General features: G+C 36.9%; 1 protein-coding gene across 1 annotated transcript in view; it reads left to right on the top strand.

The window, feature by feature from the left end:
* The window catches only part of SLC27A6 (solute carrier family 27 member 6), a 72,598-nt gene that overhangs the window by 5,788 nt on the left and 43,190 nt on the right, over positions 1-23,620 (top strand). The window contains exons 2-4 of the mRNA XM_065918174.1: positions 5,217-5,420; positions 13,887-14,045; positions 15,351-15,475. Of these exons, the coding sequence (XP_065774246.1) occupies positions 5,217-5,420; positions 13,887-14,045; positions 15,351-15,475 (488 nt within the window). The remainder of the gene's footprint in view (positions 1-5,216; positions 5,421-13,886; positions 14,046-15,350; positions 15,476-23,620) is intronic.

The following is a 23,620-nucleotide window of genomic DNA, read 5'->3' as shown; positions in this document are numbered from 1 at the left end:
AGATATCTCCTTTTCAAAGACCAAGAGAAATAGTTGGAGGAAAAAATAAAAACCCTTTAAGTTCTATAGAAAGTAAGATGTATTCAGATAGATGAGATGTGACTCATGTGAACCTGTATTATTTTATCCATGTACTATGCTAGCCTCAACATATCTATTTTCATTTTCAAGGCATTTCTATACTTTTATGTAGAGTAGAATGAATGGCTGTTTTGCCTTTTTTTTTTTCCTCCCATTTTAGACTCAGCTAGGTCAAGGATTACCTCCATTCCGAAAATATTTATATATATATATATATATATATATATATATATATATAACTAATTTTGATTGTTTATGATTTACTAGTTGGAAAAGTTAGTGTTCTAAGCATGATTATTTTCTTCACTGATCGTTAGGATACCGACCCTGGAGTTCTTATGTACAGTTTATGTTGAACACATGTTTGCTATAAGGGAATGAAACTTGAATACTGACAGGAGCAAAAACAATTTAAAGAGGGACTGTGCCTCCTCAGAGAAGTAGCAAGGCTGAACTGGAAAAACACACATCTGAGTAATAATTATTTATTGGAAATACGATGTGTTGAAATAACAATAAATGAAGTATTCTACATTTTACTTTCTTGCACAATTTTGCCTATGATAAATATACTGTCCATACCCTAAAAGATGTGGGGACAGCTGAAAATGAAACCCAGAAACCCATTTACAAACTTGTGTGTACCCATTCAAAGCAGTTAATAAAATTGCTTCAGGGAAGAATATGTTATCATGAATGATACACTTATGCACTTCCTAGGGCTATTATTATCCGTAAACTATTATTTGTAAAAATAACTGACACATTGTTCATGATGAGATGAGTGTCTGGCCTGATGAGAACTATTGTTATCTACATCATTATATATGTTGCTTTAGGACACAGCTTACTTAACTACCTGCCCAGGTGTTCTGTGAGAAACCCATTGACCTGCTGTCAAGCAGCAGATTGGTAGTTAAGAGCGTGTGATGAGATCTACAATTTCATTTTGGTTTCTGTGTAAATATTGCTTTGCACTATGGAAACCTCATGTTAACCCTTTGTAGTTGAATTGCATAATAGTTTTTAGTAATGCATAAAATTTTAAAGTTAAATGTTTGCCAGTGTTTTAAGAGCTATGAGCAATTACCTTTGAAAATATCAGTTCGTTTTATGTAGAATAAAGTAATTTATGGAGTCGGAAACAGCAACCCACTCCAGTATTCTTGCCTGGAAAATCCCATGGACAGAGGGGCCTGGCAGGCTACAGTCCACGGGCTCACAAAGAGTCGGACACAACTGAGCCACGGAGCCAGCACAGGATAATTTAAAAATAATGTCTGTAAGTCAGACAGAGAAACACAGACGTCGTATGGTGTCACTTATATGTGGAATCTAAAAAGTGATTCAAATAGATTCAAATGGACTTATTTACAAAACAGAAACAAGCTCAGAGACATAGAAAAGAAACTTACGGTTGCCAAAGGGGAAAGGAGGGAAGGGATATATTAGGACAGTACTATATACGAAGCAGCTGATCAGCAAAGTCCTGCTAGCACAGGAAACTACACTCAGTATCTTATAATAAGCTATCATGAAAAAGAATATGTATGTATGTATGTATGACTGAATCACTTACTGTACACCAGAAACTAACACAGCGATGTAAATCAACTATACCTCAATTAAAAAAAAAGTTTTTAATGCAGAATGAGTAACATAATTCACACTAATGGTATAGTCAGGGGATATATTACATTTTTACTCTTTGATTTCAGGGTCTCAGAAATGTGAATGAAACGTAGCAATGGTATAGCAACAAGAAATTAATTTGTACAAACAGTCCTAAATGTTTATAAGCAGAGATCATAATTTACCTCTTTTTATGCTTGCAACCCCACATAAACCTGTGCATGCGAGAAACAGTGTGTATTTCTTGGAAGAATCTATTGCTTTGAAAAGAGAGATTCAGTTTTCTCCTGTGTTGTAGACTTTGTTAAATCTCATAGAATTTTCATCTGTCTCAAATCTTTATGGTAATTTGCTGTTAATACCTGCACCTACAGTGAATCCCATGCGTCGCATTCCATGTCCAGCACCTATGGGTTTCTGCCCGGTGCAGCTGGTGAAGGGGTCGAGCAGGACAGCCTTTACTCTTCCGAGGTGCTTACAGTTCTGTGGCTCTCAATGGTGGGACACTTCACTAAGAGTAAATCTTCATGAAACACAGCCAAGTCTTCATGAAGTATTTAAACAAAAGCTATATTTTTTGGCAGGAATAAATATTTTAAATTTACTTTCAAAGTGACACTAAAATTTGCCATTTTATCAAGAAAGCCTGACAATGACAAGTAAATAATGATCCATTATCCCCTACAAGATTTTTCGTTTCTATCTCAATTTTCACTCTCCTCATCCATATTTCCTACCACTATTAAAGAAATAACTTGTTTAGATAAAATTCTGTTTGTTAATTCTAAATGTCTCATGTAAGTCAATTTCATTATAATGTATGAAGATTAAATTGTATCTCCTCTGATTCCTAGGAATCCACTCACTTCCTTTTTCTTGTAAAGGTCATCACTCTTAGTAAATACTATTCCTTTTTCTTGTAAAGGTCATCACTCTTAATAAATACTATGATTTTTTAGACTTTACAGTTCCAACAAAGATTTTGATCCACAGTTAATCATATTGTAGCTTTCTTGGCACCTATTTTGCCAATTTATTACACATATTATTAAGAACATATAAAATTTGTCTTGTTAATTTACAGTTCCAGGTGACATATTTGAAGTTAAGGGAATGAAATGAGTCAGTTCAGGCTTGTACTTATACATTCAAAATGCCAGAAAGAATCATTTAAGCAAAATCTAGTGCTAAAAATTAAGAGAAAATACAAAGTACAAATCATTTGCTTGTCTTGCTTTTTCATTTATTTATGACTCATCCTTCCCCCAGCATTCCTTATGATTTTTTCACTTCTCTTTCTTACCAAAGCAATCAGTATACAGCAATATGCTGTGTATGCTCAGTAGAAAAAGATTTTCCTCTGGAATCTGACATCTTATTTTATTTTGATTTGTTAAAAAAGTAAAAATTAACTCAAAAAATTTCAATCACCAATTTGCCTCCCCAATCCTAACATATAAACTCCTTACCATTTTTCTGTGTTTCCTTAGTTTTCTTATGAGTTTCCTAGTCCAATTTGATGTGTTTATCTTGCTGCTTCTTTGTAATCAATCTGGATTATAGATTTTGAGGATGTAAATCATGAGTTTTTTTCCAAATGTTTTGTATTTATAGTAGAACTAAGTCAGGGCTGGCAGATGGCTTTTTGAAAGAACCAAACACTGCTTTACATTTCCAGAAATGTTTAATGCAGCACCCTGAATTTAACTTTAAAATAGAATATATCTAGTGATTATTTTTTAATTCTTGTTTAAAAATTATTTTGAAAATACTTAGATGGACAGGTCCATAATTATGTGGACTTTACCATTCTGACCAGGGTATATTTTACATTTAGTTGTATTTTTTATCATTGGCTTCATTTATGAGGTAATATATAGACTTTAGAGTTAGTTAGACTTAGGTTAGACTAACAGGTCTATTCACCAACTTGTGACCTTGGTTGAGTTAGCTTCCCAGGGCTGCTGTGATAACATGACACAATCTGGGTAAGCTTAAAATACAAAAATTCATTCCCTTTCAGACATGGGGACTAAAAGTACACAATCACAGTGTCTGCAGGTCCATGTCCCCTCTGAAGGGTCTAAGGAAAAAAATCTTCCTTATCCTCTTCATAACTTCTTGTGGTTGCTGGTGATCTCAGGCATTCCTCACGTTAACTCCAAAAGGCCACTGCTTAATGTCCCTGTGGATGTTGACATAGATTTTAAGATAAATAATGTAGCACTCAGAAATCCCATTTATCTCAAAAAGTATGATGTGTTGTAGGACCATGAAAATAAAGCTGCAGCACCCATGTAGAACAGGAAAGTGGTTAAAGATCCATCTTAAAGGAAGGGAGCATTACATTTTAAAAGAACTTAAAGAATATTGAGAACTGTTTGTCTGTCTACTCTGGGGGGAAAAAAAAAATGATGCCTGACTCGCTTATACATCATCCAGGAATGATGATGCCCTGCTTATTTTGTGTCCCATAGAGTGCCAGGTACCCTCACACTAAATATTTTCTCCTCAAGGATTTGCACCCACCTTCCAACTCCCTCCTTTTCTACCAGTATTGTCCTCCTGGAGAGATGACAGGTTCTCCTACATTGAAGATCAGATTAAGAAGGTCTAGTTCAGTCTCCCAGAGTACCTCAACACAGTCTCCCTGCACAATCACTCTTTGGTTATCTGTACAGTAGCTGATTCCTGAGATGAGTATCCCTTTGCCTTTCTCAAGCCTGGATTTCAACCCAGACCCTTGAGATTGTGAAGACCCCTAAGATCTTCAGGCCGAAGACACCCGCGTTTGCAGTCTTCTAGTCTTTTATCTTCTTGTTTTGCTTGATGCTGGTTCTAATGAGGCCTTGGATCCCACTGCTACTGTGCACTGTGAATCCTGCCACCTTTTCTGGAAAGCATTCTTTTGCTTTCAAAGACCTTTTACCTTTAATAATTCTGATCCAGAGGAAAGAGCATCTCTAATCTCCTCCTTTAACTTTTCACTCTGCAATGGCATCCAAGGCAGCCTCTTGTGAATCCATAATCTGGAATCTTGTGCTTCCGGAGCAGTCAGATGTTTCTCCTGGATTGTTGCATTACAGTGGAACTGAGGAGTGACAGACAGATGGCTTTTTAGAATAATGAGATACTGAGTTGTATTTCAGAAAGAATGTTCAGGGCAGTGTCCAGAATTTAAATTTAAGGCAAATTACAGAAACAGAGTTTTATTTAAAAATTGGGGGGGGGGGGGGAAACACAGCCTGGATAATGGGATCTCCAAATTGCAGTTTGAATTGGGTTTTTTGCATTGATGAAATCAGGTAATAACTAGATTTTCCTTTAAATTGGTCATGTTGAAACAGAATCATAAAATGGCTAGGATGTTACTTATCCACTGTGAAAAGGAAGTTGGCATTGTATTTGCATTTCATCCCTGTTCCAACAGGCAAAAGAATGCACAAGGCGAGTGGTTTGAGATTTATGTCTTATTTACTTATTCCTAATCCTTTGGTTTTTAGATTTTCTAGAAACTGTAGAAGACATCCTTCCAAGCCTCCCAGAAGGTATCAGCGTTTGGGCAATGAAAAACTCTGTTCCACAAGGCATAACTTCACTCAAAGAAAAACTGAGCGCAGCATCTGACTGTCGGGTGCCACGCAGCCACCATGCCGTCTCAAACCCCAAGACTCCTTATCTTTATATTTTTACTTCTGGAACAACAGGTATGATCCATTTGTTCTTTAAACTTGAAAAGAACACAGTGTATTATATTTGAAAAGCAACCGGTTTGGACAAATCTGTGCCATGTGTAGCTGTAACTGAGCAAAGGACTTGAGTACCCAAGGTACAGAAGGCCAAACTCTGATAGCAGGAGATTGCAGAAAAATAAGGGTTTATTGCAGCCCACCAAGCCTCAGATCCACTTCAACTTGACCTTTGAGTTGGGGGTTTCTTAAAGGAGAAGAATAAAGAAGCTAGGGTTAGTCATCATCTTGTAACAGTTCTGTTGACAGTTTGGGGAGTCAGGATGTCTCTGGTTTACAACTCTGGCCAGGTGGTCCATGGCTTGAGGGTCTGTGAGCTCATCTTGCCCTGGAGAAACAATCTGTTGACAATATCTATGATAACCACTTTAGTGCTTTAACTATGTCATCAGCTACAGCAATTTTAGTCATCTGACTCTGGTTGATTGCTGTTCAGTTCCCCAGGGATTGAGGTCAAAGGGGACAAGAAAGGGAACAAAGCTTTAGATAGAGAGTTGGTAAAAGAATTTGGTTTTAGTGGGGCTCAGTTTCATAGCTACCAAAAATCTGAGAAAGCATGTATCCAAGAAGACCTGGGTTTCTTTAGGTCTTTGAACTCTCAAACTTGGATGGAAAATGTAATTACTTTACCTTTAGCTTGGCAAGTCACCATGTTCACTTGGCCGTTGTTGCAAGTGGAAAGATTTTGAAGTTTGGTAGTACAAATGGCACTGGAATATCTGAAAACTTGATCCAGCCCAGTTACTCAGAGTGTGAAATTTGGACTGCTTCTTTGGCAGGATCTTTGCTAGCTTCCCTTAGATGCCTGATATATAAATGAAAAGATGTTTAAATGTTTGTAATCATCCTTCTGAATTAAAAAAGCCATTAGTCTACTTTAAAACAGGTTTCTGTATTCTTGTATAAAATGTTGGTTCCTAAACACAATCCAAGTATAGAGCTGCCATTTAAATACCTGTAGTAAGCTCTCTTGGTTTTCCTTGGGTTGACTGGAACATGTGAGAAACAAGAAATCTTGAGGTCTTTGTATGTTTGGGGGAGGTTACAAATCAGAATCAAGAAACTTTTATCAGGTAAACAACACACACACACACACACACACACAAAGAGTAATGAAACTACCTGGGAATTCAAAAGAAATGTTAAACTTAATTGATTCTGAGAAAAATTGAATGGTATTTATGGTAGTTTGAATAACCTTTGGTAATTGATTTGAAGATGACCAGGAGTTTAAATTGAGGTGTGTTAAAAGCAGGGTACAGTCCATGGGGTTGCAGAGTCGGGCATGACTGAGTGACTTTCACTTCACTTCAAAAGTATTGGTACTTATTTCTTATGCACAGGTAGTATTGTAAGCAAAACTACTATTGCCTAAGTAAAGTTTTCTTACTTTGTTCTTTCCTTTTTTCTCTTTGGAGGCTAACAATAATCTCTTTTATACTGGAGATGTGTTGTGCTTGTTGTTGTTGTTGTTGTTACTTTGTTTAAAACAACTCTGATAAATGAACTGGGAAATGCTAATATGTATCAAGTTGTCAGCACAAAGATGACCTGACTTGGCTTTGAAAGAAACAATGAAATTTTGGAAATTATATCTTTGAAAACTTCCAACAGAAGTTACTTGACAATTTGTCTTTATGCTGTTTTCTTATAAAAAGTGACTCTGATCTTCAAAACAGTCTTTACCACTCTCCTCTCCCCGTAACCCTCCTCACCCCAAAGAGAATAGTGTGGAGCAGACTATTAGCAGCTCCTGTTCTTGAAGATTAAAACCAGTGTTTGATACATTTGCACAACAGGCTGAAAGCAAAAGCACTATTAATTTTTTACTTGATATTTATTCATATTAAAGTAATACGGTACAGAGATGAAAATGCTCATAGTTTTAGAAATATTAGAGAAAAGTACCCTGCTTACCATTCCCAAACCAATTGCATTTGTTTTTTTTGTTTTTTTTTTTTTGTCATTCAGTCGCTAAAGTCGTGTCCAACTCTGCAACCCCATGGACTGCAGCGTGCCAGGCTTCCGTGTCCTTTACCATCTTCCGCAGTTTGCTCAAACTCAAGTCCATTGAGTCAGTGATGCCATCCAACCATCTCATCCTCTGTCACCCCTTCTCATCCTGCCTTCAATCTTTCCCAGCATCAGAGTCTTTTCCAGTGAGTCGGTTCTTTGCATCAGGTGACCAAAGTATTGGAGTTTCAGCTTCAGCATCAGTCCTTGCAGTCAATATTTGGGGTTGAGTTCCTTTAGGATTGACTGGTATGATATCTTGCTGTACGAGGGACTCTCAATAGTCTTCACCAGCACAGATCTTTCTGTAGTCATCTCCATATATCTAAATAGCCTGAGAATTTTATTGGGTACTTAATAGGTGCCCCCCAAATATAGGTGCTGCTTGTCCACAATGGAAGATGAAAATTTTATCTTCTTTCTTTACCACTCTCTCCCTCCAACTCAGACTTTTTCCTCTGGTACAGATACTGTCTTTCTCTGACATTACTCTATCTATTTTTTCATCATAAATATTGGTTTGATAGTTATCAGTATCATAACTATTTCTAGCTTCCCTCCATAGTATAATAAAATTATATTTATTTCCTTTCAGGTAAAACCCTCCCCAATCTGGAATTGATCATTTGTTGTTTCATTTGCTTGCTTGGCTTTCTCTACATCTATGACCAGTCTATACCCATCCTTCTATCAAAAAGTAACTCACCTTTAGACATTGAAAAGCTTGTCTGTATTTTGTCAAGCCTATGTTCTTTTTGTTGTTGTTATATTTTCTTTTGATTGGGGTATTGTTGCTTTAGTTCCTCTTTAGTTCTTTACTGTAGAGGAACGAAAGAGCCTATTGATGAGGGTAAAGGAGAAGAGTGAAAGCCGGATTAAAACTAAATATTAAAAAACTAAAATCTTGGCATTCAGCCCCTTTACTTCATGGCAAATGGAAGGGGGAAAGGTGGAGATAGTGACAGATTTCCTCTACTTGGGCTTTAAAATTACTGAGGATGGTGATTGCAGTCATGAAATTAAAAGAAACTTGCTCCTTGGCAGGAAAGCTGTGACAAAGCTAGACAATGTGTTGAAACAGACATTACTCTGCTGACAAAGGTTCATATAGTCAAGGCTGTGGTCTTCCCATTGGTCACATACAGTTGTGAGAGCTGGACCATAAAGGAGGCGGAATGCCAGAGAATTGATGCCTTAGAACTGTGGTGCTGGAGAAGACTCCTGAGAGTCCCCTGGACAGCAAGGAGATCAAACCAGTCAATCTTAAGGGAAATCAACCCTGAATATTTTTAGGAAGGATGGATGCTGAAGCTGAAGCTCCAGTATTTTGGTCTTTTGATGCAAACAGCCAACTCATTGAAAAAATCCCTGATGCTGGGAAAGATTGAGGGCAGAAGGAGAAGGATCAGAGGATAAGATGACTGGATGGCATCACCCATGCAATGTACATGAACTTGGGCAAACTTTGGGAGATGGTGAAGGACAGGGAGGCCTGGCATGCTCCAGTCCATGGGGCTGCACAGAGTCCAACACAAGGAGCAACTGAGCAACAATAACTACATAGTTGCTTTATATTGTTGTGTTCATTTCTGTTACACAGTGAAGTGAATCAGCTGGATGTATACATATATCCCCTCATGTTTGGATTTCCTCCCCATTTAGGTCACCACAGAGCATTGAGTAGAGTTCCCTGGGCTATACAGCAGGTTCTCATGAGTTTTCTGTTTCATACATATTAGCATATATATGTCAGTTCTTGATCACATCTTTCCTAAAGCTTTCCTCCCTATGATTTCAATCTTGACATGTCCTGGGGTTTGTTTCTCACATCACCCTGAGAATTCCCTTCAGACCTTCTTGCCAATCCCCTGATTCTTAGATTCTAAATTTATTTCCTTTATTTACTTTTCATTTTATCACTGCACTTTTTTTAGCAGCTGCTTATTAGTAGGTAAGTTGAAGTTCTCACATGCCTGAATGTCTTTTTGTTTCTACCCTTACCCTTGTATAGAATTCTAGGTAAGAAATGATACTGGTGCAGGGGTTTGAAGGCATTGCTTTTTTACCTTCTATCTTCCAGTATATGTATTGAGAAGTCTTTTTTTTTTTTTTTCTGCTTTCATGTCCTTTACGTCAACCTGGTGGTGTTTTTCTTTCTTTTGGTGGGGGAAGGTGGGGGCAAGGGGGAGGAACTTTTAGAATTTCATGAACCTTCACTAGTCTATGATTTCAGGATTATTTGTACTGGGACTAGTCTTACTTATCCATTTTGCTGATAAATCTGTCAGCCTTTTAAATCTAGAAACTCATGTCTTGCAAGTCTAGGTATTTGAAATATTTTTTAAAGATGTCTGCATATTCTCTTTATTTCTATTTTTTTCTGACCATTCTCTCCTTCTATTATTTTGTTTGTTTGTTCATTCTTTTATCTTTGGGTCTCTAACATTTTAAAACTTGGCCTCCTTGAACTGTTATTAATTTTCTAATCTTTTCTATCCTATTTTCCTTCTCTTACCTTTTGGTTTACTTTTTGAGAGATTTATATTTTCACCCTATGTTCTCTGAATATTTCTCATTTTGTAGCATGTTATTTTTGTATTATTGATACTTCATTGTCTCATACCTCTCAGAATATTAATATTTTTTAAAAAATTTCTCCTCTCTACTTTGTCTCTATGTTCTCTAATGCCCTTTTACCTTTTATTTTACAGTGCCCTCTGTTCTTTACTCTAGAGAATTTCCTTAAGTATCTGTTGACCTTTGGCTGCTCATGTTTAAAGTGTAGCTACCAAAACAAACAAAATCCTAACTAAAAGCTCTGTGTGACCAAGCAGGATTGTGAGCTGGTTAGTTTCAGTGTCCAGGACATTTTGTTGGCAGATGCATGACTACCAGTTTTACTTCTAGGTGCTTTAGATTCCTCAGACCAGAATCTTAAAGGGAAAACTAGTAACCTGCCAAAAGGGAGCTGGAGGAGGATGCCCACTTTCTCTTATTCCCACGATATGTTCAGTCTCTCTTCTTCCTGGTGTTTCCAGAGGCTCATCTTTTTCCAGAGAATACATATCAGATCTTTGCCATTGTGGGGGAAGCAATCTGGTGCTGTAATTTCATTTTATTTTTTACATTTTAAAATGTCAAAAGCATTTATTGGCATTCTTTCAAATTTGGATTGTGAATGATCCTATACAGGAAAGGTTACACAAATATCATCTCTCTTTAGCTTAAAGTTCTAAGCAACTTAAGGTCTTATAGAGAGCAAAGCAACATACAGAATTGGGCATACAGTAGATGTCATGCTTTATAAATACAAAACTGTCAGAAAATGTAGCAAAATCACATTTGCTACAGACTAGGGTCCTTGGACTCTTTAATCAATAGAAAATGGAAAGGGATCAGATGAGGAATTCGGGAAAGGCTTGATTGGGACTCATGCCACAGCACAGAGAAGTGAAAACAAGTGACAAGCGCTTCTGCTGGCTCCCTGACTAGGGAGGGCAGGCTGGTTCCTAAAATGGGGTGATTGGTGGGTGGGGCTGGAGGGGTGGCGTAAGTGGTCTGCCCACCCTCTTGGAGGTGCTGTTTACAGGCGTCATGTACAGTAACCTCCTTTTGCTCCTGGCACCTCAGAAATGGCAGTTGACTTGTGCCCCTTTTGAATGTTTTTCATAATTGCCTCAACTGTACATGCATGCAGTTACATTTAGTCCCTTATAGTTTCTTCTATTCTGTCACTTGAGGTGCAGGCAGCCCACGTAAAGGGTCACAGGCCCCAGATCCCAGCCTGTCTCACACTGAACCTCATTAAAGGTTGTTTTTTATTAAAAGAATCTCTCTCTCTCTCTCTCTCTCTCTCTCTCTCTCTCTAAGCTGATGTTTTGCAGCTAGAAACCCAGAGCTGGATTAAGTGATAGTAGTTGTAATGATCATGAGAATTTATGTTAGTGTTGCCTATTAGCATAAAAATCAAACAGATTTTCTCAAACAAAAAATCTTATAATGTTGATAATGAAGTAAGTGTTATACAAGTTAGGGAGTGATGTAAAGAAGTGAGAGTTAGAAAAGTTAAAAATGATGGGAGCAGAGTCCGCTCACAGGCCCTTTCAAGCAGGTTGTATGGGAGCCCTTTGGATGACATCAGACCTTTCCTAATCATTTTACTAATGTGAAGCTCACCAAAATATATCCATCAACCTAGGGACAAACTTAGAATGTCTTTGAGTAAGGAAAGGACTGAGGTCGATTTTTATACCATTCATGTGTCATTGACCTGAGAGATTCTGTGAGATCTTGATGAACAAGAGAGGCTTCCCTTATTTATGACTGGTGGAATTGCTTCTTAAACAGAACTCCCATTTAGCTCCCTCTTTATAGTTCCCTATTGATACTCCACTCTGGGAGGTACCTATTCTCCAAGTTTCTGAGCCTCCTGGGATTTTGTGGGAGCAAATCAGCTTTCTCCAAGGCTGTGTCAGTTGTCCACGACTTTCTAAAGTCATGTTGCGGTCACCTCCAATTCCATTCTTTTTGGCCTTGAGGGCCTATGTATGTATTCAGTCTGCCCATATCCACTTCTGAGGTGGCTCATTGAGTCTAGCTAGGTGCCACACGATCTCCAGGAAAGGCTTTTTAACCCTGGAAACGGCAGCCTTGCGGTCAGTCACTCCTGCAAGCAGTGGAAGGAGGAAAAGGATGGAACTGCCTTTCAGGCTGCATTGGGACCAGTTGCAATCACCATTAAGTTTATTTCCTTTTGTCTTGCCTGCTTAATATTAGGGATTCTTTCCCTTTTCCAAAATTATCCCCAAATTCCCGAGATTTTTTCCATCCCTATCCATAAATTGGTTTTCTCTTAATAGCATCTCTTCTTCCTTCTTCCTGCTAATCCCCAATTCATTGGACAGAACCTCACTCCCACCTTTATGCCTGGACCTCATCACAGTGGTCTCCCCACATCTGTGGATGTGTGAAGAGTTTTAATGCCAGGGATCCACAGAAGGTTAGAAAAGCAGAGGGTTTCAGAGACCACCTAAGGTAGCATTTTCCCAAGCTTGTGACACCTGTATCCCTTCATGTCTACAAAGAAAAAAAATTAAACTTGAAGAGGTGCTTTATGACCACAGGACTTTGACAAACACATCTGAAAAAAACAGTAACATTTTTGTACAGTTGGGCCCCTCAGAGGCTTTAGTATGGTAATGAACCAACTCTTCCAAGAGAGACTCTAAGTTGCAGTTTTAACAAGCTTATTTATTCTGTTGGTTCATCTTTCTTTCTTTAAAACTTTTTTTTTCTTTCTTTAAAACTTTAAGTTGCATTAACCTTTGATCACTTTCATTGTTGGATAAGCTCCTATCTGTTATCTCCTTTATCAAAAAGTCTGAGTACCTTAAATAATTTATAATAACTTTTATAACAAGTTAATGAGATCATTATTCACTTAAAACTAACCAAATTAGGAACCAAAACATGAGTAATTTGTTTGTCACTAAAGTGCTTTACCGGAGTGACAGAAGCACACAGGTGAAAAATAACTAGATAAAGCATCCTTCATTTTTTGACAAACCTCCAACTGAAAAATTATTTTTAAAGCTGGGTTGCCATGAGATCAGGAACAATATGGAAAGTAGGGAATATGATAACTGAAGAACAGCAGGTAGGAACTTCGCAGAGGCAGAAAATGCATTAATATTTGATTCTCCGGATGAAGATGAGAAAAGCAATTATAGTATCAAGAATCAAGGATGCTAGTCTCACTGAAAATCTTTATAATGGCTTTGACAAGAAATTTTGGAGGGATTCTCTATCCATGTGGAGGACAATAAACTCAGGTTGTGAGATGCCTAGCTATCAGAAAGAGCCACAGAAATTTCTTTTGAGAAAGCTTAATAAATGAATTTTAGATAGGATTGTAGGCAAGACCATGCCAATTTTGTGTATAAGATCACGTCTCTTCCAGTTAATGAAACTGAAGCCCAAAGTCTATCAGAAAATGTCTAAGCAGGTGCAGCAACTATGCAGGCACGAAGCTCACTCTGAAAGAGTGTCTGGAAGTCACTGTAGACTGGGGTTTGCAGTCACATGTGCTGCTCTCACTAAAAATCCCATGACAACTTTAGTTTTATTCAGTAAATAGGTCGAACCAGAGAAAAAACTGTGTATTGGGGGCATTTTTATAGCAAATATGGCTCTTTGAAGCTTCCTAGATTTCAAACTCTTATATAATTTTATAGTTTTAATCCTCTGGGTAGATCCAAGATTCTAGAGATTAATTTAAGTCACAGCCAACATTTGCATGGCCCTTTTTACCAAGCATATAGACTATTTTGATGTATTTTTGCCTCAGATGCTGTTGTAGTTGATACCAACACAGTATCTTTTCTGTTACATTTTTTTTTCCTTTTATTCCAGGCCTACCAAAAGCAGCTGTGATTTGTCATCTGGCAGCTACAAAGTGTTCTTCTGGATTATGGGCTTTTGGTTGTACTTCTGATGACATCATTTATATAACTCTTCCTCTGTATCATAGTGCAGCATCTCTTCTGGGAATTGGTGGATGTATTGAATTAGGTATGCTTTTATTGTCTGAATAAGTTTTCACAATGTCTAATAATTAGAACTTGTCTTCATTAAAGTTTGAAATGCTATTTGTAGAATTCAGAGTAATTGTGTGCATGTTATACAATTATAAAATGTTTACTAAAAGGACACAGCTTCATCACCCACTTCAGTGTATGCCTGAAGTGGAAAGAGCAGTGCCCTGGGAATTTGGCCTTGTGGATGAAACTGGCTATTGACAGGACTTCCTTCTCCATGTGATCACTCACTGTTTAGTGGCCAAGCCCTGCCTCCTTAAGTGGAGGTAGGAGCTTTCCCAATCAGAAGCCTAGTATCTCTTAAGTCTTAGCTTTGGAAGTCACATGGATCATTTTATCTATATTTTGCTCATCAAAACAAGTCACAAGCCAGCTCAGAATCAAGATTTGATGAGTGGGGAAATAGACCCTACTTCTTGAAAGAAAGGGTGTCAAATCCACATTGTAAAGGTAAGTGCAGAGGAGGAGTTATTGAGGCTATCTTTGCAAACATTGTACTCCAGATACCCAAGAAGTCATTTGGTGGAACTGACAGCTCAGTAGATTCCATTGATAATCATGTTGAGATTATGTGTCTGTTACTAGCTCACTCAGAAATAATATTTAGAGATCACTTACCATGATTTATATGTATATATATATATATATCTAAAATACTATAAAGTAATGTTATAGAATGGTATGTTTAGAATGTGATAAATGTCTACAGTAAATAAAGATGAAGGTTGAGACATTAGCATTTTCCTTGGAACATATTCCTATGACTTAAAATTGTTATTAAAATTAGGTTGTTAAAATTAGGTTCTGCAGTCATCAATGAACCTTTTCGTTGGTGCTTTCTTACAAATTCTGCCTTGCTAACTCAACCTCAAAATATATTGAGGCTGCTTTAAAAGTTTTTAAAATAAATACTATGTATGTATTCAAGGTCAAAAGTAAGTGAATATTCTTGGTCTCTGTGAAGAAGGATGACCTTTATCTATATTCATTCTCTACTACTTATAACTGTCCTATTTATTTTGAGTGCGTCTTTCATCCCATGTATTGTAAGAAGCGTACCTACAGTCAAAATGTAGAATTACAGCATGAATATTTTTAAAAGACTTTTTTGACTGTAAGATTAATGTTTTCAAATGAGCTTGATATAAATGGCTGCTGATAGATTATAAAAGCCTTGAAAGTGAGCAAAACTCTTCTGGACAGAGCACCATCATTTGTGTTTTATGTTAATTCTGCCCTTGAATTTTTTCCCTTGTGCCTTTTTATGCTTTTTTCATAGGTGCCACTTGTGTGTTAAGGAAAAAATTCTCAGCAAGCCAGTTTTGGAATGACTGCAGAAAATATAATGTGACTGTGTTCCAGTACATTGGAGAACTTTGTCGCTACCTTTGCAAACAACCTAAGGTAAGAGTAATCTTTGCTGGAGAGAAAAAGTAATTTCAGAAAGAAAATGTATTGAGAGATAATAATTTTTGTTTACTTATACTCCATTTTTTTCCGGAACATAGTTTAACTGACTTACAAGGGTATATGCAAAACCCCAAAATAAAATAAATATGAAACAATCAAAGAAAATAAAAGAAGAGCTATTTACGAATGTACTGATTTGCTTTTTATTGAGGCAAGGGAAGAGAGACTCGCAATTCGGTCCACTTCATGCTTATACTGATTAAAATTTCCATAAACAACAAAAAAAAATTTCTGTAAACATAACATGCATCTGATTATGAAATAATTTCTGTTTACAGAGAGCAGTTATTCCAAGGGTTGAATTAGATCATCTTTTAAAATGTTGGTCTTTTAAAAAAACACAAAAACTAATGACACTGATTATACTTGTTTTTCTATTTTTTTTTCTTTTGAACAAGTGATTACATTAGAATATTTCTTTGGTTTTGCTGTAAACTTAAAAAAAGTGTTGCTTTGCACTTTGCACTTATCTTCCACTAAGGTGGTCATTTTCACGACCTTTTGATAAATCACCCCTTCTGAAAGCAGACAGGTAGGGACAGTTGCATAAGCCTGAAGGCTGTCTTTATGTTAGTTGGTTTGCTTTTGTGCCCTCAGGAGTTATTGTCCTTTTCCTGGTCTCGTTTGTGTTTCAAGATGCTTATTTTTCAACTATCTGATGATCTAAACATACTTGAGGCTACAAAGAAGGGACTGTCTGTAATCAAATCTACACCAGCCCCCTGAAGGGTGCTAATAGAGGATGCCTCCCTATGCAAGGTGGAGCAACAGAGCCTGACTGATGACCTGCCCTTGACCTTTGAGAGAAACACATTTTCTAAGACATCTCTCACTCGTTACCTTTCCCCAGCTTCACCCTGGCTTAAGGCTTGGATGGTAGACTGGAATGCCTTCTCTGGCAGCTAAAATATGGACATGTAATCCTTCCTTACCCACAGCACAGCTGAGGCTAGACTAGAGGCATTTAAATAAGACCGTATTAAAGATACAGAATTACACAGGAGAGAGAATACAGAGAAGAATCTAGAACTAGAAAATCTTGTTTACAAAATGCTTGTCAATTTAAGCTTGGAGTTTACCATCCTTAGACCTCCCATCTGACTCCTGACTTGCCTCCTTGTAGGAGAGGCCATCCTACCCTTTTGTTTGGTCAAGAGTGCTTCAAATCCCTAGGGATTCCCCACATTCATAGCTTAGACAAGGAGTCTCATAAACATGTTTCAGCTTTTTGACTTTTATTCTTCTCTAGGAGAGTTTGCCAAAATCAGAATTGTGGTCTTACCTGAAGATTCCCAGTAGAATAATTTTAGTGCTACAGACTGATTTATTTCTTCTTGCAGATTTTATTGTATTTTTTGATGATGTGCTAAGTGAACTATTTGAGGAATTAATGTCATCCAGTAAAATGAAAGGCTTTTTCAGTGCAGGTCATCATAAGCACTACCTAACAAACGTCTTCATAGCCTTTCTAGACCTTGGCCCCAGCCTTTCCCATTTCCTCTCATCCTTTCTTAGCAACATGAACTTTTGCAAGATCATTTGCTCCGTAAGTCTTTATTAAATGGTTGGATATGTTCATCAGTTTTTTCCTATAAGTTTTGCCATCTTAAATGATGCTATATTTAGTATCTTCATGGAATATAGTCAATGTAGGGCCTCAGAAGTGAAGGTAGTCAGAGATGGACATTTTGGTGATTTTTATGGCATGTTTCCAGATTGCTGTTCAGAGTGGTAGATGTGATTTAGAATCTCATTGACAATTTGGAGTATGCCGACTGCACAATCTCTCATTGATACTGAGTGGCATTAAAAATAATGGTCTTCCAGTGTCCTTCACGGAAAACTAGATGCTAGTTGTTTTTGTCATTGTTGTTGTTAGTAACGCTTACATTTTATTTACGTGGGTAGCGCTTAAAATACGTTATGCTTTGTAAGTTTCCTCAAAAGTCCCTGTAAGATGGAGAATAGGGAGAAAAGACCAGTCTCCCTGGCTCACTCTTTCAGATATCATGGCTGAAACCCAACTTGCTTGGACTTCGTAGTAATATTGTTTGAACAAAGAATGTTGTTTCTTAAAAAAAAAAATGAGGAAAAGAGTTCTAATTTTATTTCTACTTTTATAAACTAGAAGCTAACATATTTTTAATTTCTTTGTTAAGATTACTGGCAAGATGGGGTAGTTTTTTTAACTGTATTTCCCTTTTAAAATACCTCTTTTACTTATTTATCTCTTTGGCACATGTTTTATCTTATTCACTTGAGCTCCCGTTTCATATAATAAAGGAATTAACAGTTTGTTGTATTTACTATAAGCCTTTTTTCAAGGTATTTTCCTTTGATGTTTTTAAGTGAGGTGAAATATTCTTTTCTCTTCCCTAAACTTGTACTGCACTGATTTGGGGGAAATACTGTAGCTGCAGAAAATTTGAGAGAACTGAATTGAAAGCAGAACTCCTGGTTGCTTTTAGTTAATTAAGTATTTTAATTCTTTAGTTCTTAATTCTTTAATTCTTTAGTTCTTTGAGGAAAGACTCGTGTTTGTGAAATAATCTCTAAGCACTTACCTAAAGACAAGTTGATGAGGAGAGAGGGAAATAAACATATTTGCTGAAAGGAAAATATAATGATTTTTTTTTTGAACAGAGATACATTGTATTACCTAATCTTCTTTGTTGATTTCTCACAGAAAGAGTACAAACAGTTCTTGGCATTAAAGATTGGGAACAGAAGAAAGTCATTTTGTTATGACATCTTATCCCTTCAAGGGGATCTTGTTCTCTTGCTGTCCAATGTTCATTCCTTTCAATGAACTTCCCCTGAAAGGAAGTGGCAGTGAGTGTGTGCAGCCAGCGAAGCAGTGGATTCAAGTAGGGCCATAGAGTTAATAAGTGACAGTCCACACACCCTCAGAGAAAGTAAATTGCGTGTCTCCTGAGACGTGGTTTTAAGCCCCATAGATATTTAATAGGCATATTTAAAAGAAAGCAAAGCCACGTATTCTCTATATCTAGAGTTGTTGTCAATCGCAGGGTAAGTAATATATTCTGGACATTTACCTGAAGCCAGAAGCCACAGTCTGAGTTGAGTGTTTGTATGTGGTTGTATAGAAACCTCTTAGAGTTGACTATCCCTAGCTGGAAGCGCTTATCCACCCCCCGACTCAACCCCATCACTTTTATTTTTGAAAACTTCAGTTACAAAATTTCCTTTGGCATAAACATTTGGATGTGCCTCAGACTGCTGGCAGCAGCACTGTCCTTAAAGAAAATCTAAAAACAATAGCTGAGGTACTCGCTCCTCTTGGTCATGGAGTGTTAGGGAATTTATCCTCTTCCCCTGAGACTAGAAAAGCAGCTCTTTCCCCATCTTCCAATCTTGCATATTTTCTACATTACTGAAGGCCATCATACATTTTATCATTAGATCTAGCTCTATATTTGCTTAACATTAGGGCTTCTCAGGTGGCACAGTATAAAGAATCTGCCTGCCAATACAAGAGACACAAGAGACACTCAGGTTCAATCCCTGGGTCAGGAAGATCCCTTGGAGGAGGAAATGACAACCCACTCCAGTATTACAAAAGTGATCACAGATAATGATTAATATTATGAAGAAACGAAACCTTTTGAGGTGATGGAGACCAATGAGTGGTAGGAGTGAGGCATTGCTGATTAGATTGAGCACTCAGGAAAGGCTTCACTGACATGGTAACCTGTGAGCTGAGGAATCATCATGATGGTGTGGGTGGGATACCGCCATGGCAAAGCTAGGGGACTGCAGTCATGATGGAATAAACTGAAAACAACGCAGCCCACAGAGGACACACTACTGAGTGTTTAATGAGATGGAAACTGTGGCTGGGCCACCCATGGACCAGATCTTATGAGGCCTAGTAGACCCTGGAGGCCAAATTTGGATTTTGTGCCCTTCAGAGTATTTGCAAAAAGATGAAGGTAAACTGGAAAATATACCAATTCAGGAATCCATTTTGAAGGAAAGATAACAAGATAATAAGATTCCTCTTAGTTCAGGAATAGGGAGTGAAGAGTGAAGAAATGGATAGAATCAAGGAAGAGTCTGTCCCAGGATTGCAGTTCAAATGTCTAGGCAAATTGTGAACTATTTGTTGAGATAAGGAAAACTGAGATTCGAGAAGTGAAAATTAAATGTCTTTTGGACATGTTAAGTTTGGCATGTTAGACATCCAGTTTAAGTAGTAAAATAGGCAGTTGAATGCAGGAGTCTGGAGCCCAAAATGTACAGGGAATGGGGCCTAATTAACAAAGCCCTATGTTATGATGCATATGTAAGATGCCTCTTTTTCAAGTTAACATTATAGTTTATCATTTACAGTATATAGTTTGTCTATAGCTCTCAATGTGAAACACCCATATTTTGACATTCTCAAAGCATAGCTTATATTCTTTAGTATATGTACATTTGTATATATGTTTTCTATTAATTATGTCCTGTTTCCTTTATATTATTTTCTTAAAATTTAAGAAATTTATTGGGAACTAGAAAATGTACTATGATTCTGAATATTATAGTGAATATTAATGTCAAATATTAAACTTTGACAATATTAGAACTTTGACAAAATAGTTTATGCTCAACTGTCATCATGAAGAGAGACATTTTTAAGCACCTGAATATTTGATAAATATTTATTGACTTTTTCATTAAATATTAAATATTCTTCATTCAATTCCATATGGATTATACTAAACTTTCATTAGTAATGTTTAGACAGTCCTTCGGTGGACCCTCAGGTGTTTGCTGTGTTTTTTTGAAGGTAACAAAATGAAAATTTTGACATTGATGATGTGAGATTTTTTTAAGACTTCGTTATGAAAGGGAACCTGCTTTACTTTCTCCAAAGAGAATCCATCATTTCTTTCAAGCTTTATGAGGTTTCCTTCCATGGACAGAGAAACCTGGATGCTACAGTCCATAGTGTCACAAAGAGTCAAACACAACTGAGCAAGTAACACTTTCACTTTGTCATATTTAGATAGGATGTAAGGATAAAGACAATTCAATAGTACCAGAGAATAAAATTCCAATTCTTGTTGTTTAGTCCCTGAGTCCTTTCCAACTCTTTTGCCACACACCAGGCTTCTCTGCCCAAAGTGTTCTCCAGGCAAGAATATATAGGTGGGTTGTCATTTTCTTCTCCACGGGATCTTCCCAACCCAGGGTTCGAACCCCCCCTCTCATGCATAGTGGGCAGATTCTTTACCACTCAGTGACTAAATGATGCTGACTTAACCTAAATCTCTTCAACTTGTATGTTTGTTTTACCAGTTTTTAATCAGTCTGAAGACAGTTACAGGCTTTCATTGGCATTACCTTGTCCCTGATTCAGGGCATTACCATTTATTCTTTTCTAATTGAGAAATGTTTTAAAAGCATTTGTTCTTTTGTCATGTTTTCATTTTCTTAGTCTCTGTATAACTTCAAGTGTTTTACCATTAGGTTTTCCCCATTTCACCTCTTGTGAAAGATATAGTTTCTCAAAGCATTAAGCTTTGGAAACTTTTATTATCACATGTAGTAACTTCCAAAGAATGACACTTTAAAATTAAGGTGAATTTTAGTTGTTATCAAGATGTTCTGATTTAGTTTCATTGCCATTGTCTTCTTGATAGCACTCAGAATAATTGATTTTATCTCCAAGACCTAGTTGTTTAAAAATACTTAGGACTTTTTAAATTTTTTCTTTTCCTCAGATATTTGAAGCATATTTTTATATGGTTGAGAAAATCAGCTCTCTTTTAAAACCCAGTTTTTCTTTAATAAATTAGAGATGTGTTTACGATTCTCATACTAAATATGAAAGCTTTAGAAAAGTTTGCAAGGAACCAGAGCTTTCTTTTCTGCTGAGAAACTACAAATATAGAAATATGAGGGACTAATATCTTAAAAATAGCTATTAGCAACCTAAATATGGGAAGAATTAAAAGGGAATTAATGTTTTGGAAAGTTTTAGAACTGTGTATATATTAAAGGCTTTTTATAAATGCATTTTTAATCCTTAGTGATTCATAGTTCATGGGTAGTGGTACATATAAAGCATACATATCTTTTTCTATCTGCTTATACCTTTCCTGCTGTCATTTCCACTAGAATACATATATCCTTTTTTACTAGATTTCCCCACAAATTTGCTTTATATGGAAAGCTATCAGGTAGTGTGTTAGCTGTGGAATCAAAGACACAGGCTCAGTTCAAGCTCTTATTGTATGACTCTCTACTGCTCTCTTCTCTTGGAGCCACAGGGCCTGTCTTTATATTTATTATTGTTGTTCAGTTTCTCAGTAATGTCTGACTCTTTGCAACCTCATGGACTACAGCACACCAGGCTTCCCTGTCCTTCACAATCTCCCTGAGTTTTCTCAGACTCATGTCCATTGAGTCAGTGATGCCATCCAACCATCTTGTCCTCTTGCGTCCCCTTCTCTTCCTGCCTTCAACCTTTCCCAGCATCAGGGTTTTTTCCAATGAGTCAGCTCTTCGCACCAGGTGGCCAAAGTATTGGAGCTTCAGCTTCAGCATCAGTCCTTCCAATGAATATTCAGGGTTGATATCCTTTGGGACTGACTGTTTTGATCTCCTTGCTGTCCCTGGGACTCCTAAGAGACTTCTCCAGCACCACAGTTCAAGGCATCAATTTTTCAGTGCTCAGCCTTCCTTATGGCCCACATCCATACACGACTACTTGGAAAAACCACAGCTTTGACTTTTGCCAACAGACCTTTGTTGGCAAAGTAATATCTTTGCATTTTAATATGCTGTCTAGGTTTGTCACAGCTTTTTTTCCAAGGAGCAAGTGTCTTTTAATTTTATGGCTTCAGTCACCATCTGCAGTGATTTTGGAACCCAAGAAAGTAATGTCTGTCACTCTTTCCATTGTTTCCCCACCTATTTGCCATGAAGTGATGGGACCAGATGCCATGATTTTTGTTTTTTGAATGTTGAGTTTTAAGCCAGTTTTTTCACTCTCCTCTTTCACCTTCATCAAGGATTTCTTTAATTCCTCTTTGCTTTCTGCCATAAGGGTGGTTATTGTCTACATATCTGAGGTTATTGATATTTCTCCCAGCAATCTTGATTCCAGCTTGTGCTTCATCCATCCCACCATTACATGATGTACTCTGCATATAAGTGAAATGAGGGGGAAGGCAATATACAGTCTTGACTTACTCCTTTCCCAATTTGCGATTAGTCTGTTATTCCATGTCCAGTTTCTAACTGTTGCTTCTTGATCTACATACAGGTTTTGCAGGAGACAATTAGGTCGCCTGGTATCCCCATCTCTTTAAGACTTTCCTGGAGTTTGTTGTGATCCACACTGTCAAAGGCTTTAGTGTAGTCAAAAGTTAATTCATGTTTTTTGTAACATCTTATGGAAAAACCTGAATGAACTTTATGGCTAACCCAATATAAAATAGATAACAGTACCTACCTCTCCTAATTTGGCCGTTGATTCTAATCATCCAGTTATGAGATATATGTGAAAAAACGTGAAGTGATAAGCCAAACACAAATGGAAGGACATTATTTTTAAGCAGAATGTGGTAATGCTTTCCATGAATGTCATTGTAAGATTGATGTTTTAGTGTTAAAAAATATTTGGCCTTTAACTAATAAAAACCATGCAACATTGATTGTAAAAATCAATTTAGATCATGATTATTTTAAAATAAAGCTTTACTAATGTTAAAATGTTAACAGGTTTATATTGCACTTGTCACACAAAAACATTAGAAATAAAAATACAAAATCAGAAACCCTGAAAATATTATACCTGTTTATACTCTATATGTACTATATATACCTATATATACTCTTGGGGTATATCCTGCTGTTACTATAAACATGGTGTATTAGTCAGGTTTTCCTACCCTCCATATTGATTTAATATTTTAAAACTTATATTCAAGATTATATATTTTACTATTTATTTGCTATTTTCCACATTGCCTCTTCCTTTAATAGTCTGTTTCTAATGTCCATGCTATGGACATATGAAGTCAAGGTCAGAAATGGTGGATCTCTGCCTTTCCAGTAAGGCTT

The sequence above is a fragment of the Muntiacus reevesi genome, chromosome 1 (genome assembly GCF_963930625.1).
Source record: "Muntiacus reevesi chromosome 1, mMunRee1.1, whole genome shotgun sequence".
NCBI lineage: Eukaryota > Metazoa > Chordata > Mammalia > Artiodactyla > Cervidae > Muntiacus > Muntiacus reevesi.
Note: the sequence above shows the minus strand (reverse complement) of the source record. Positions and strands in the feature narration are given on the sequence as shown.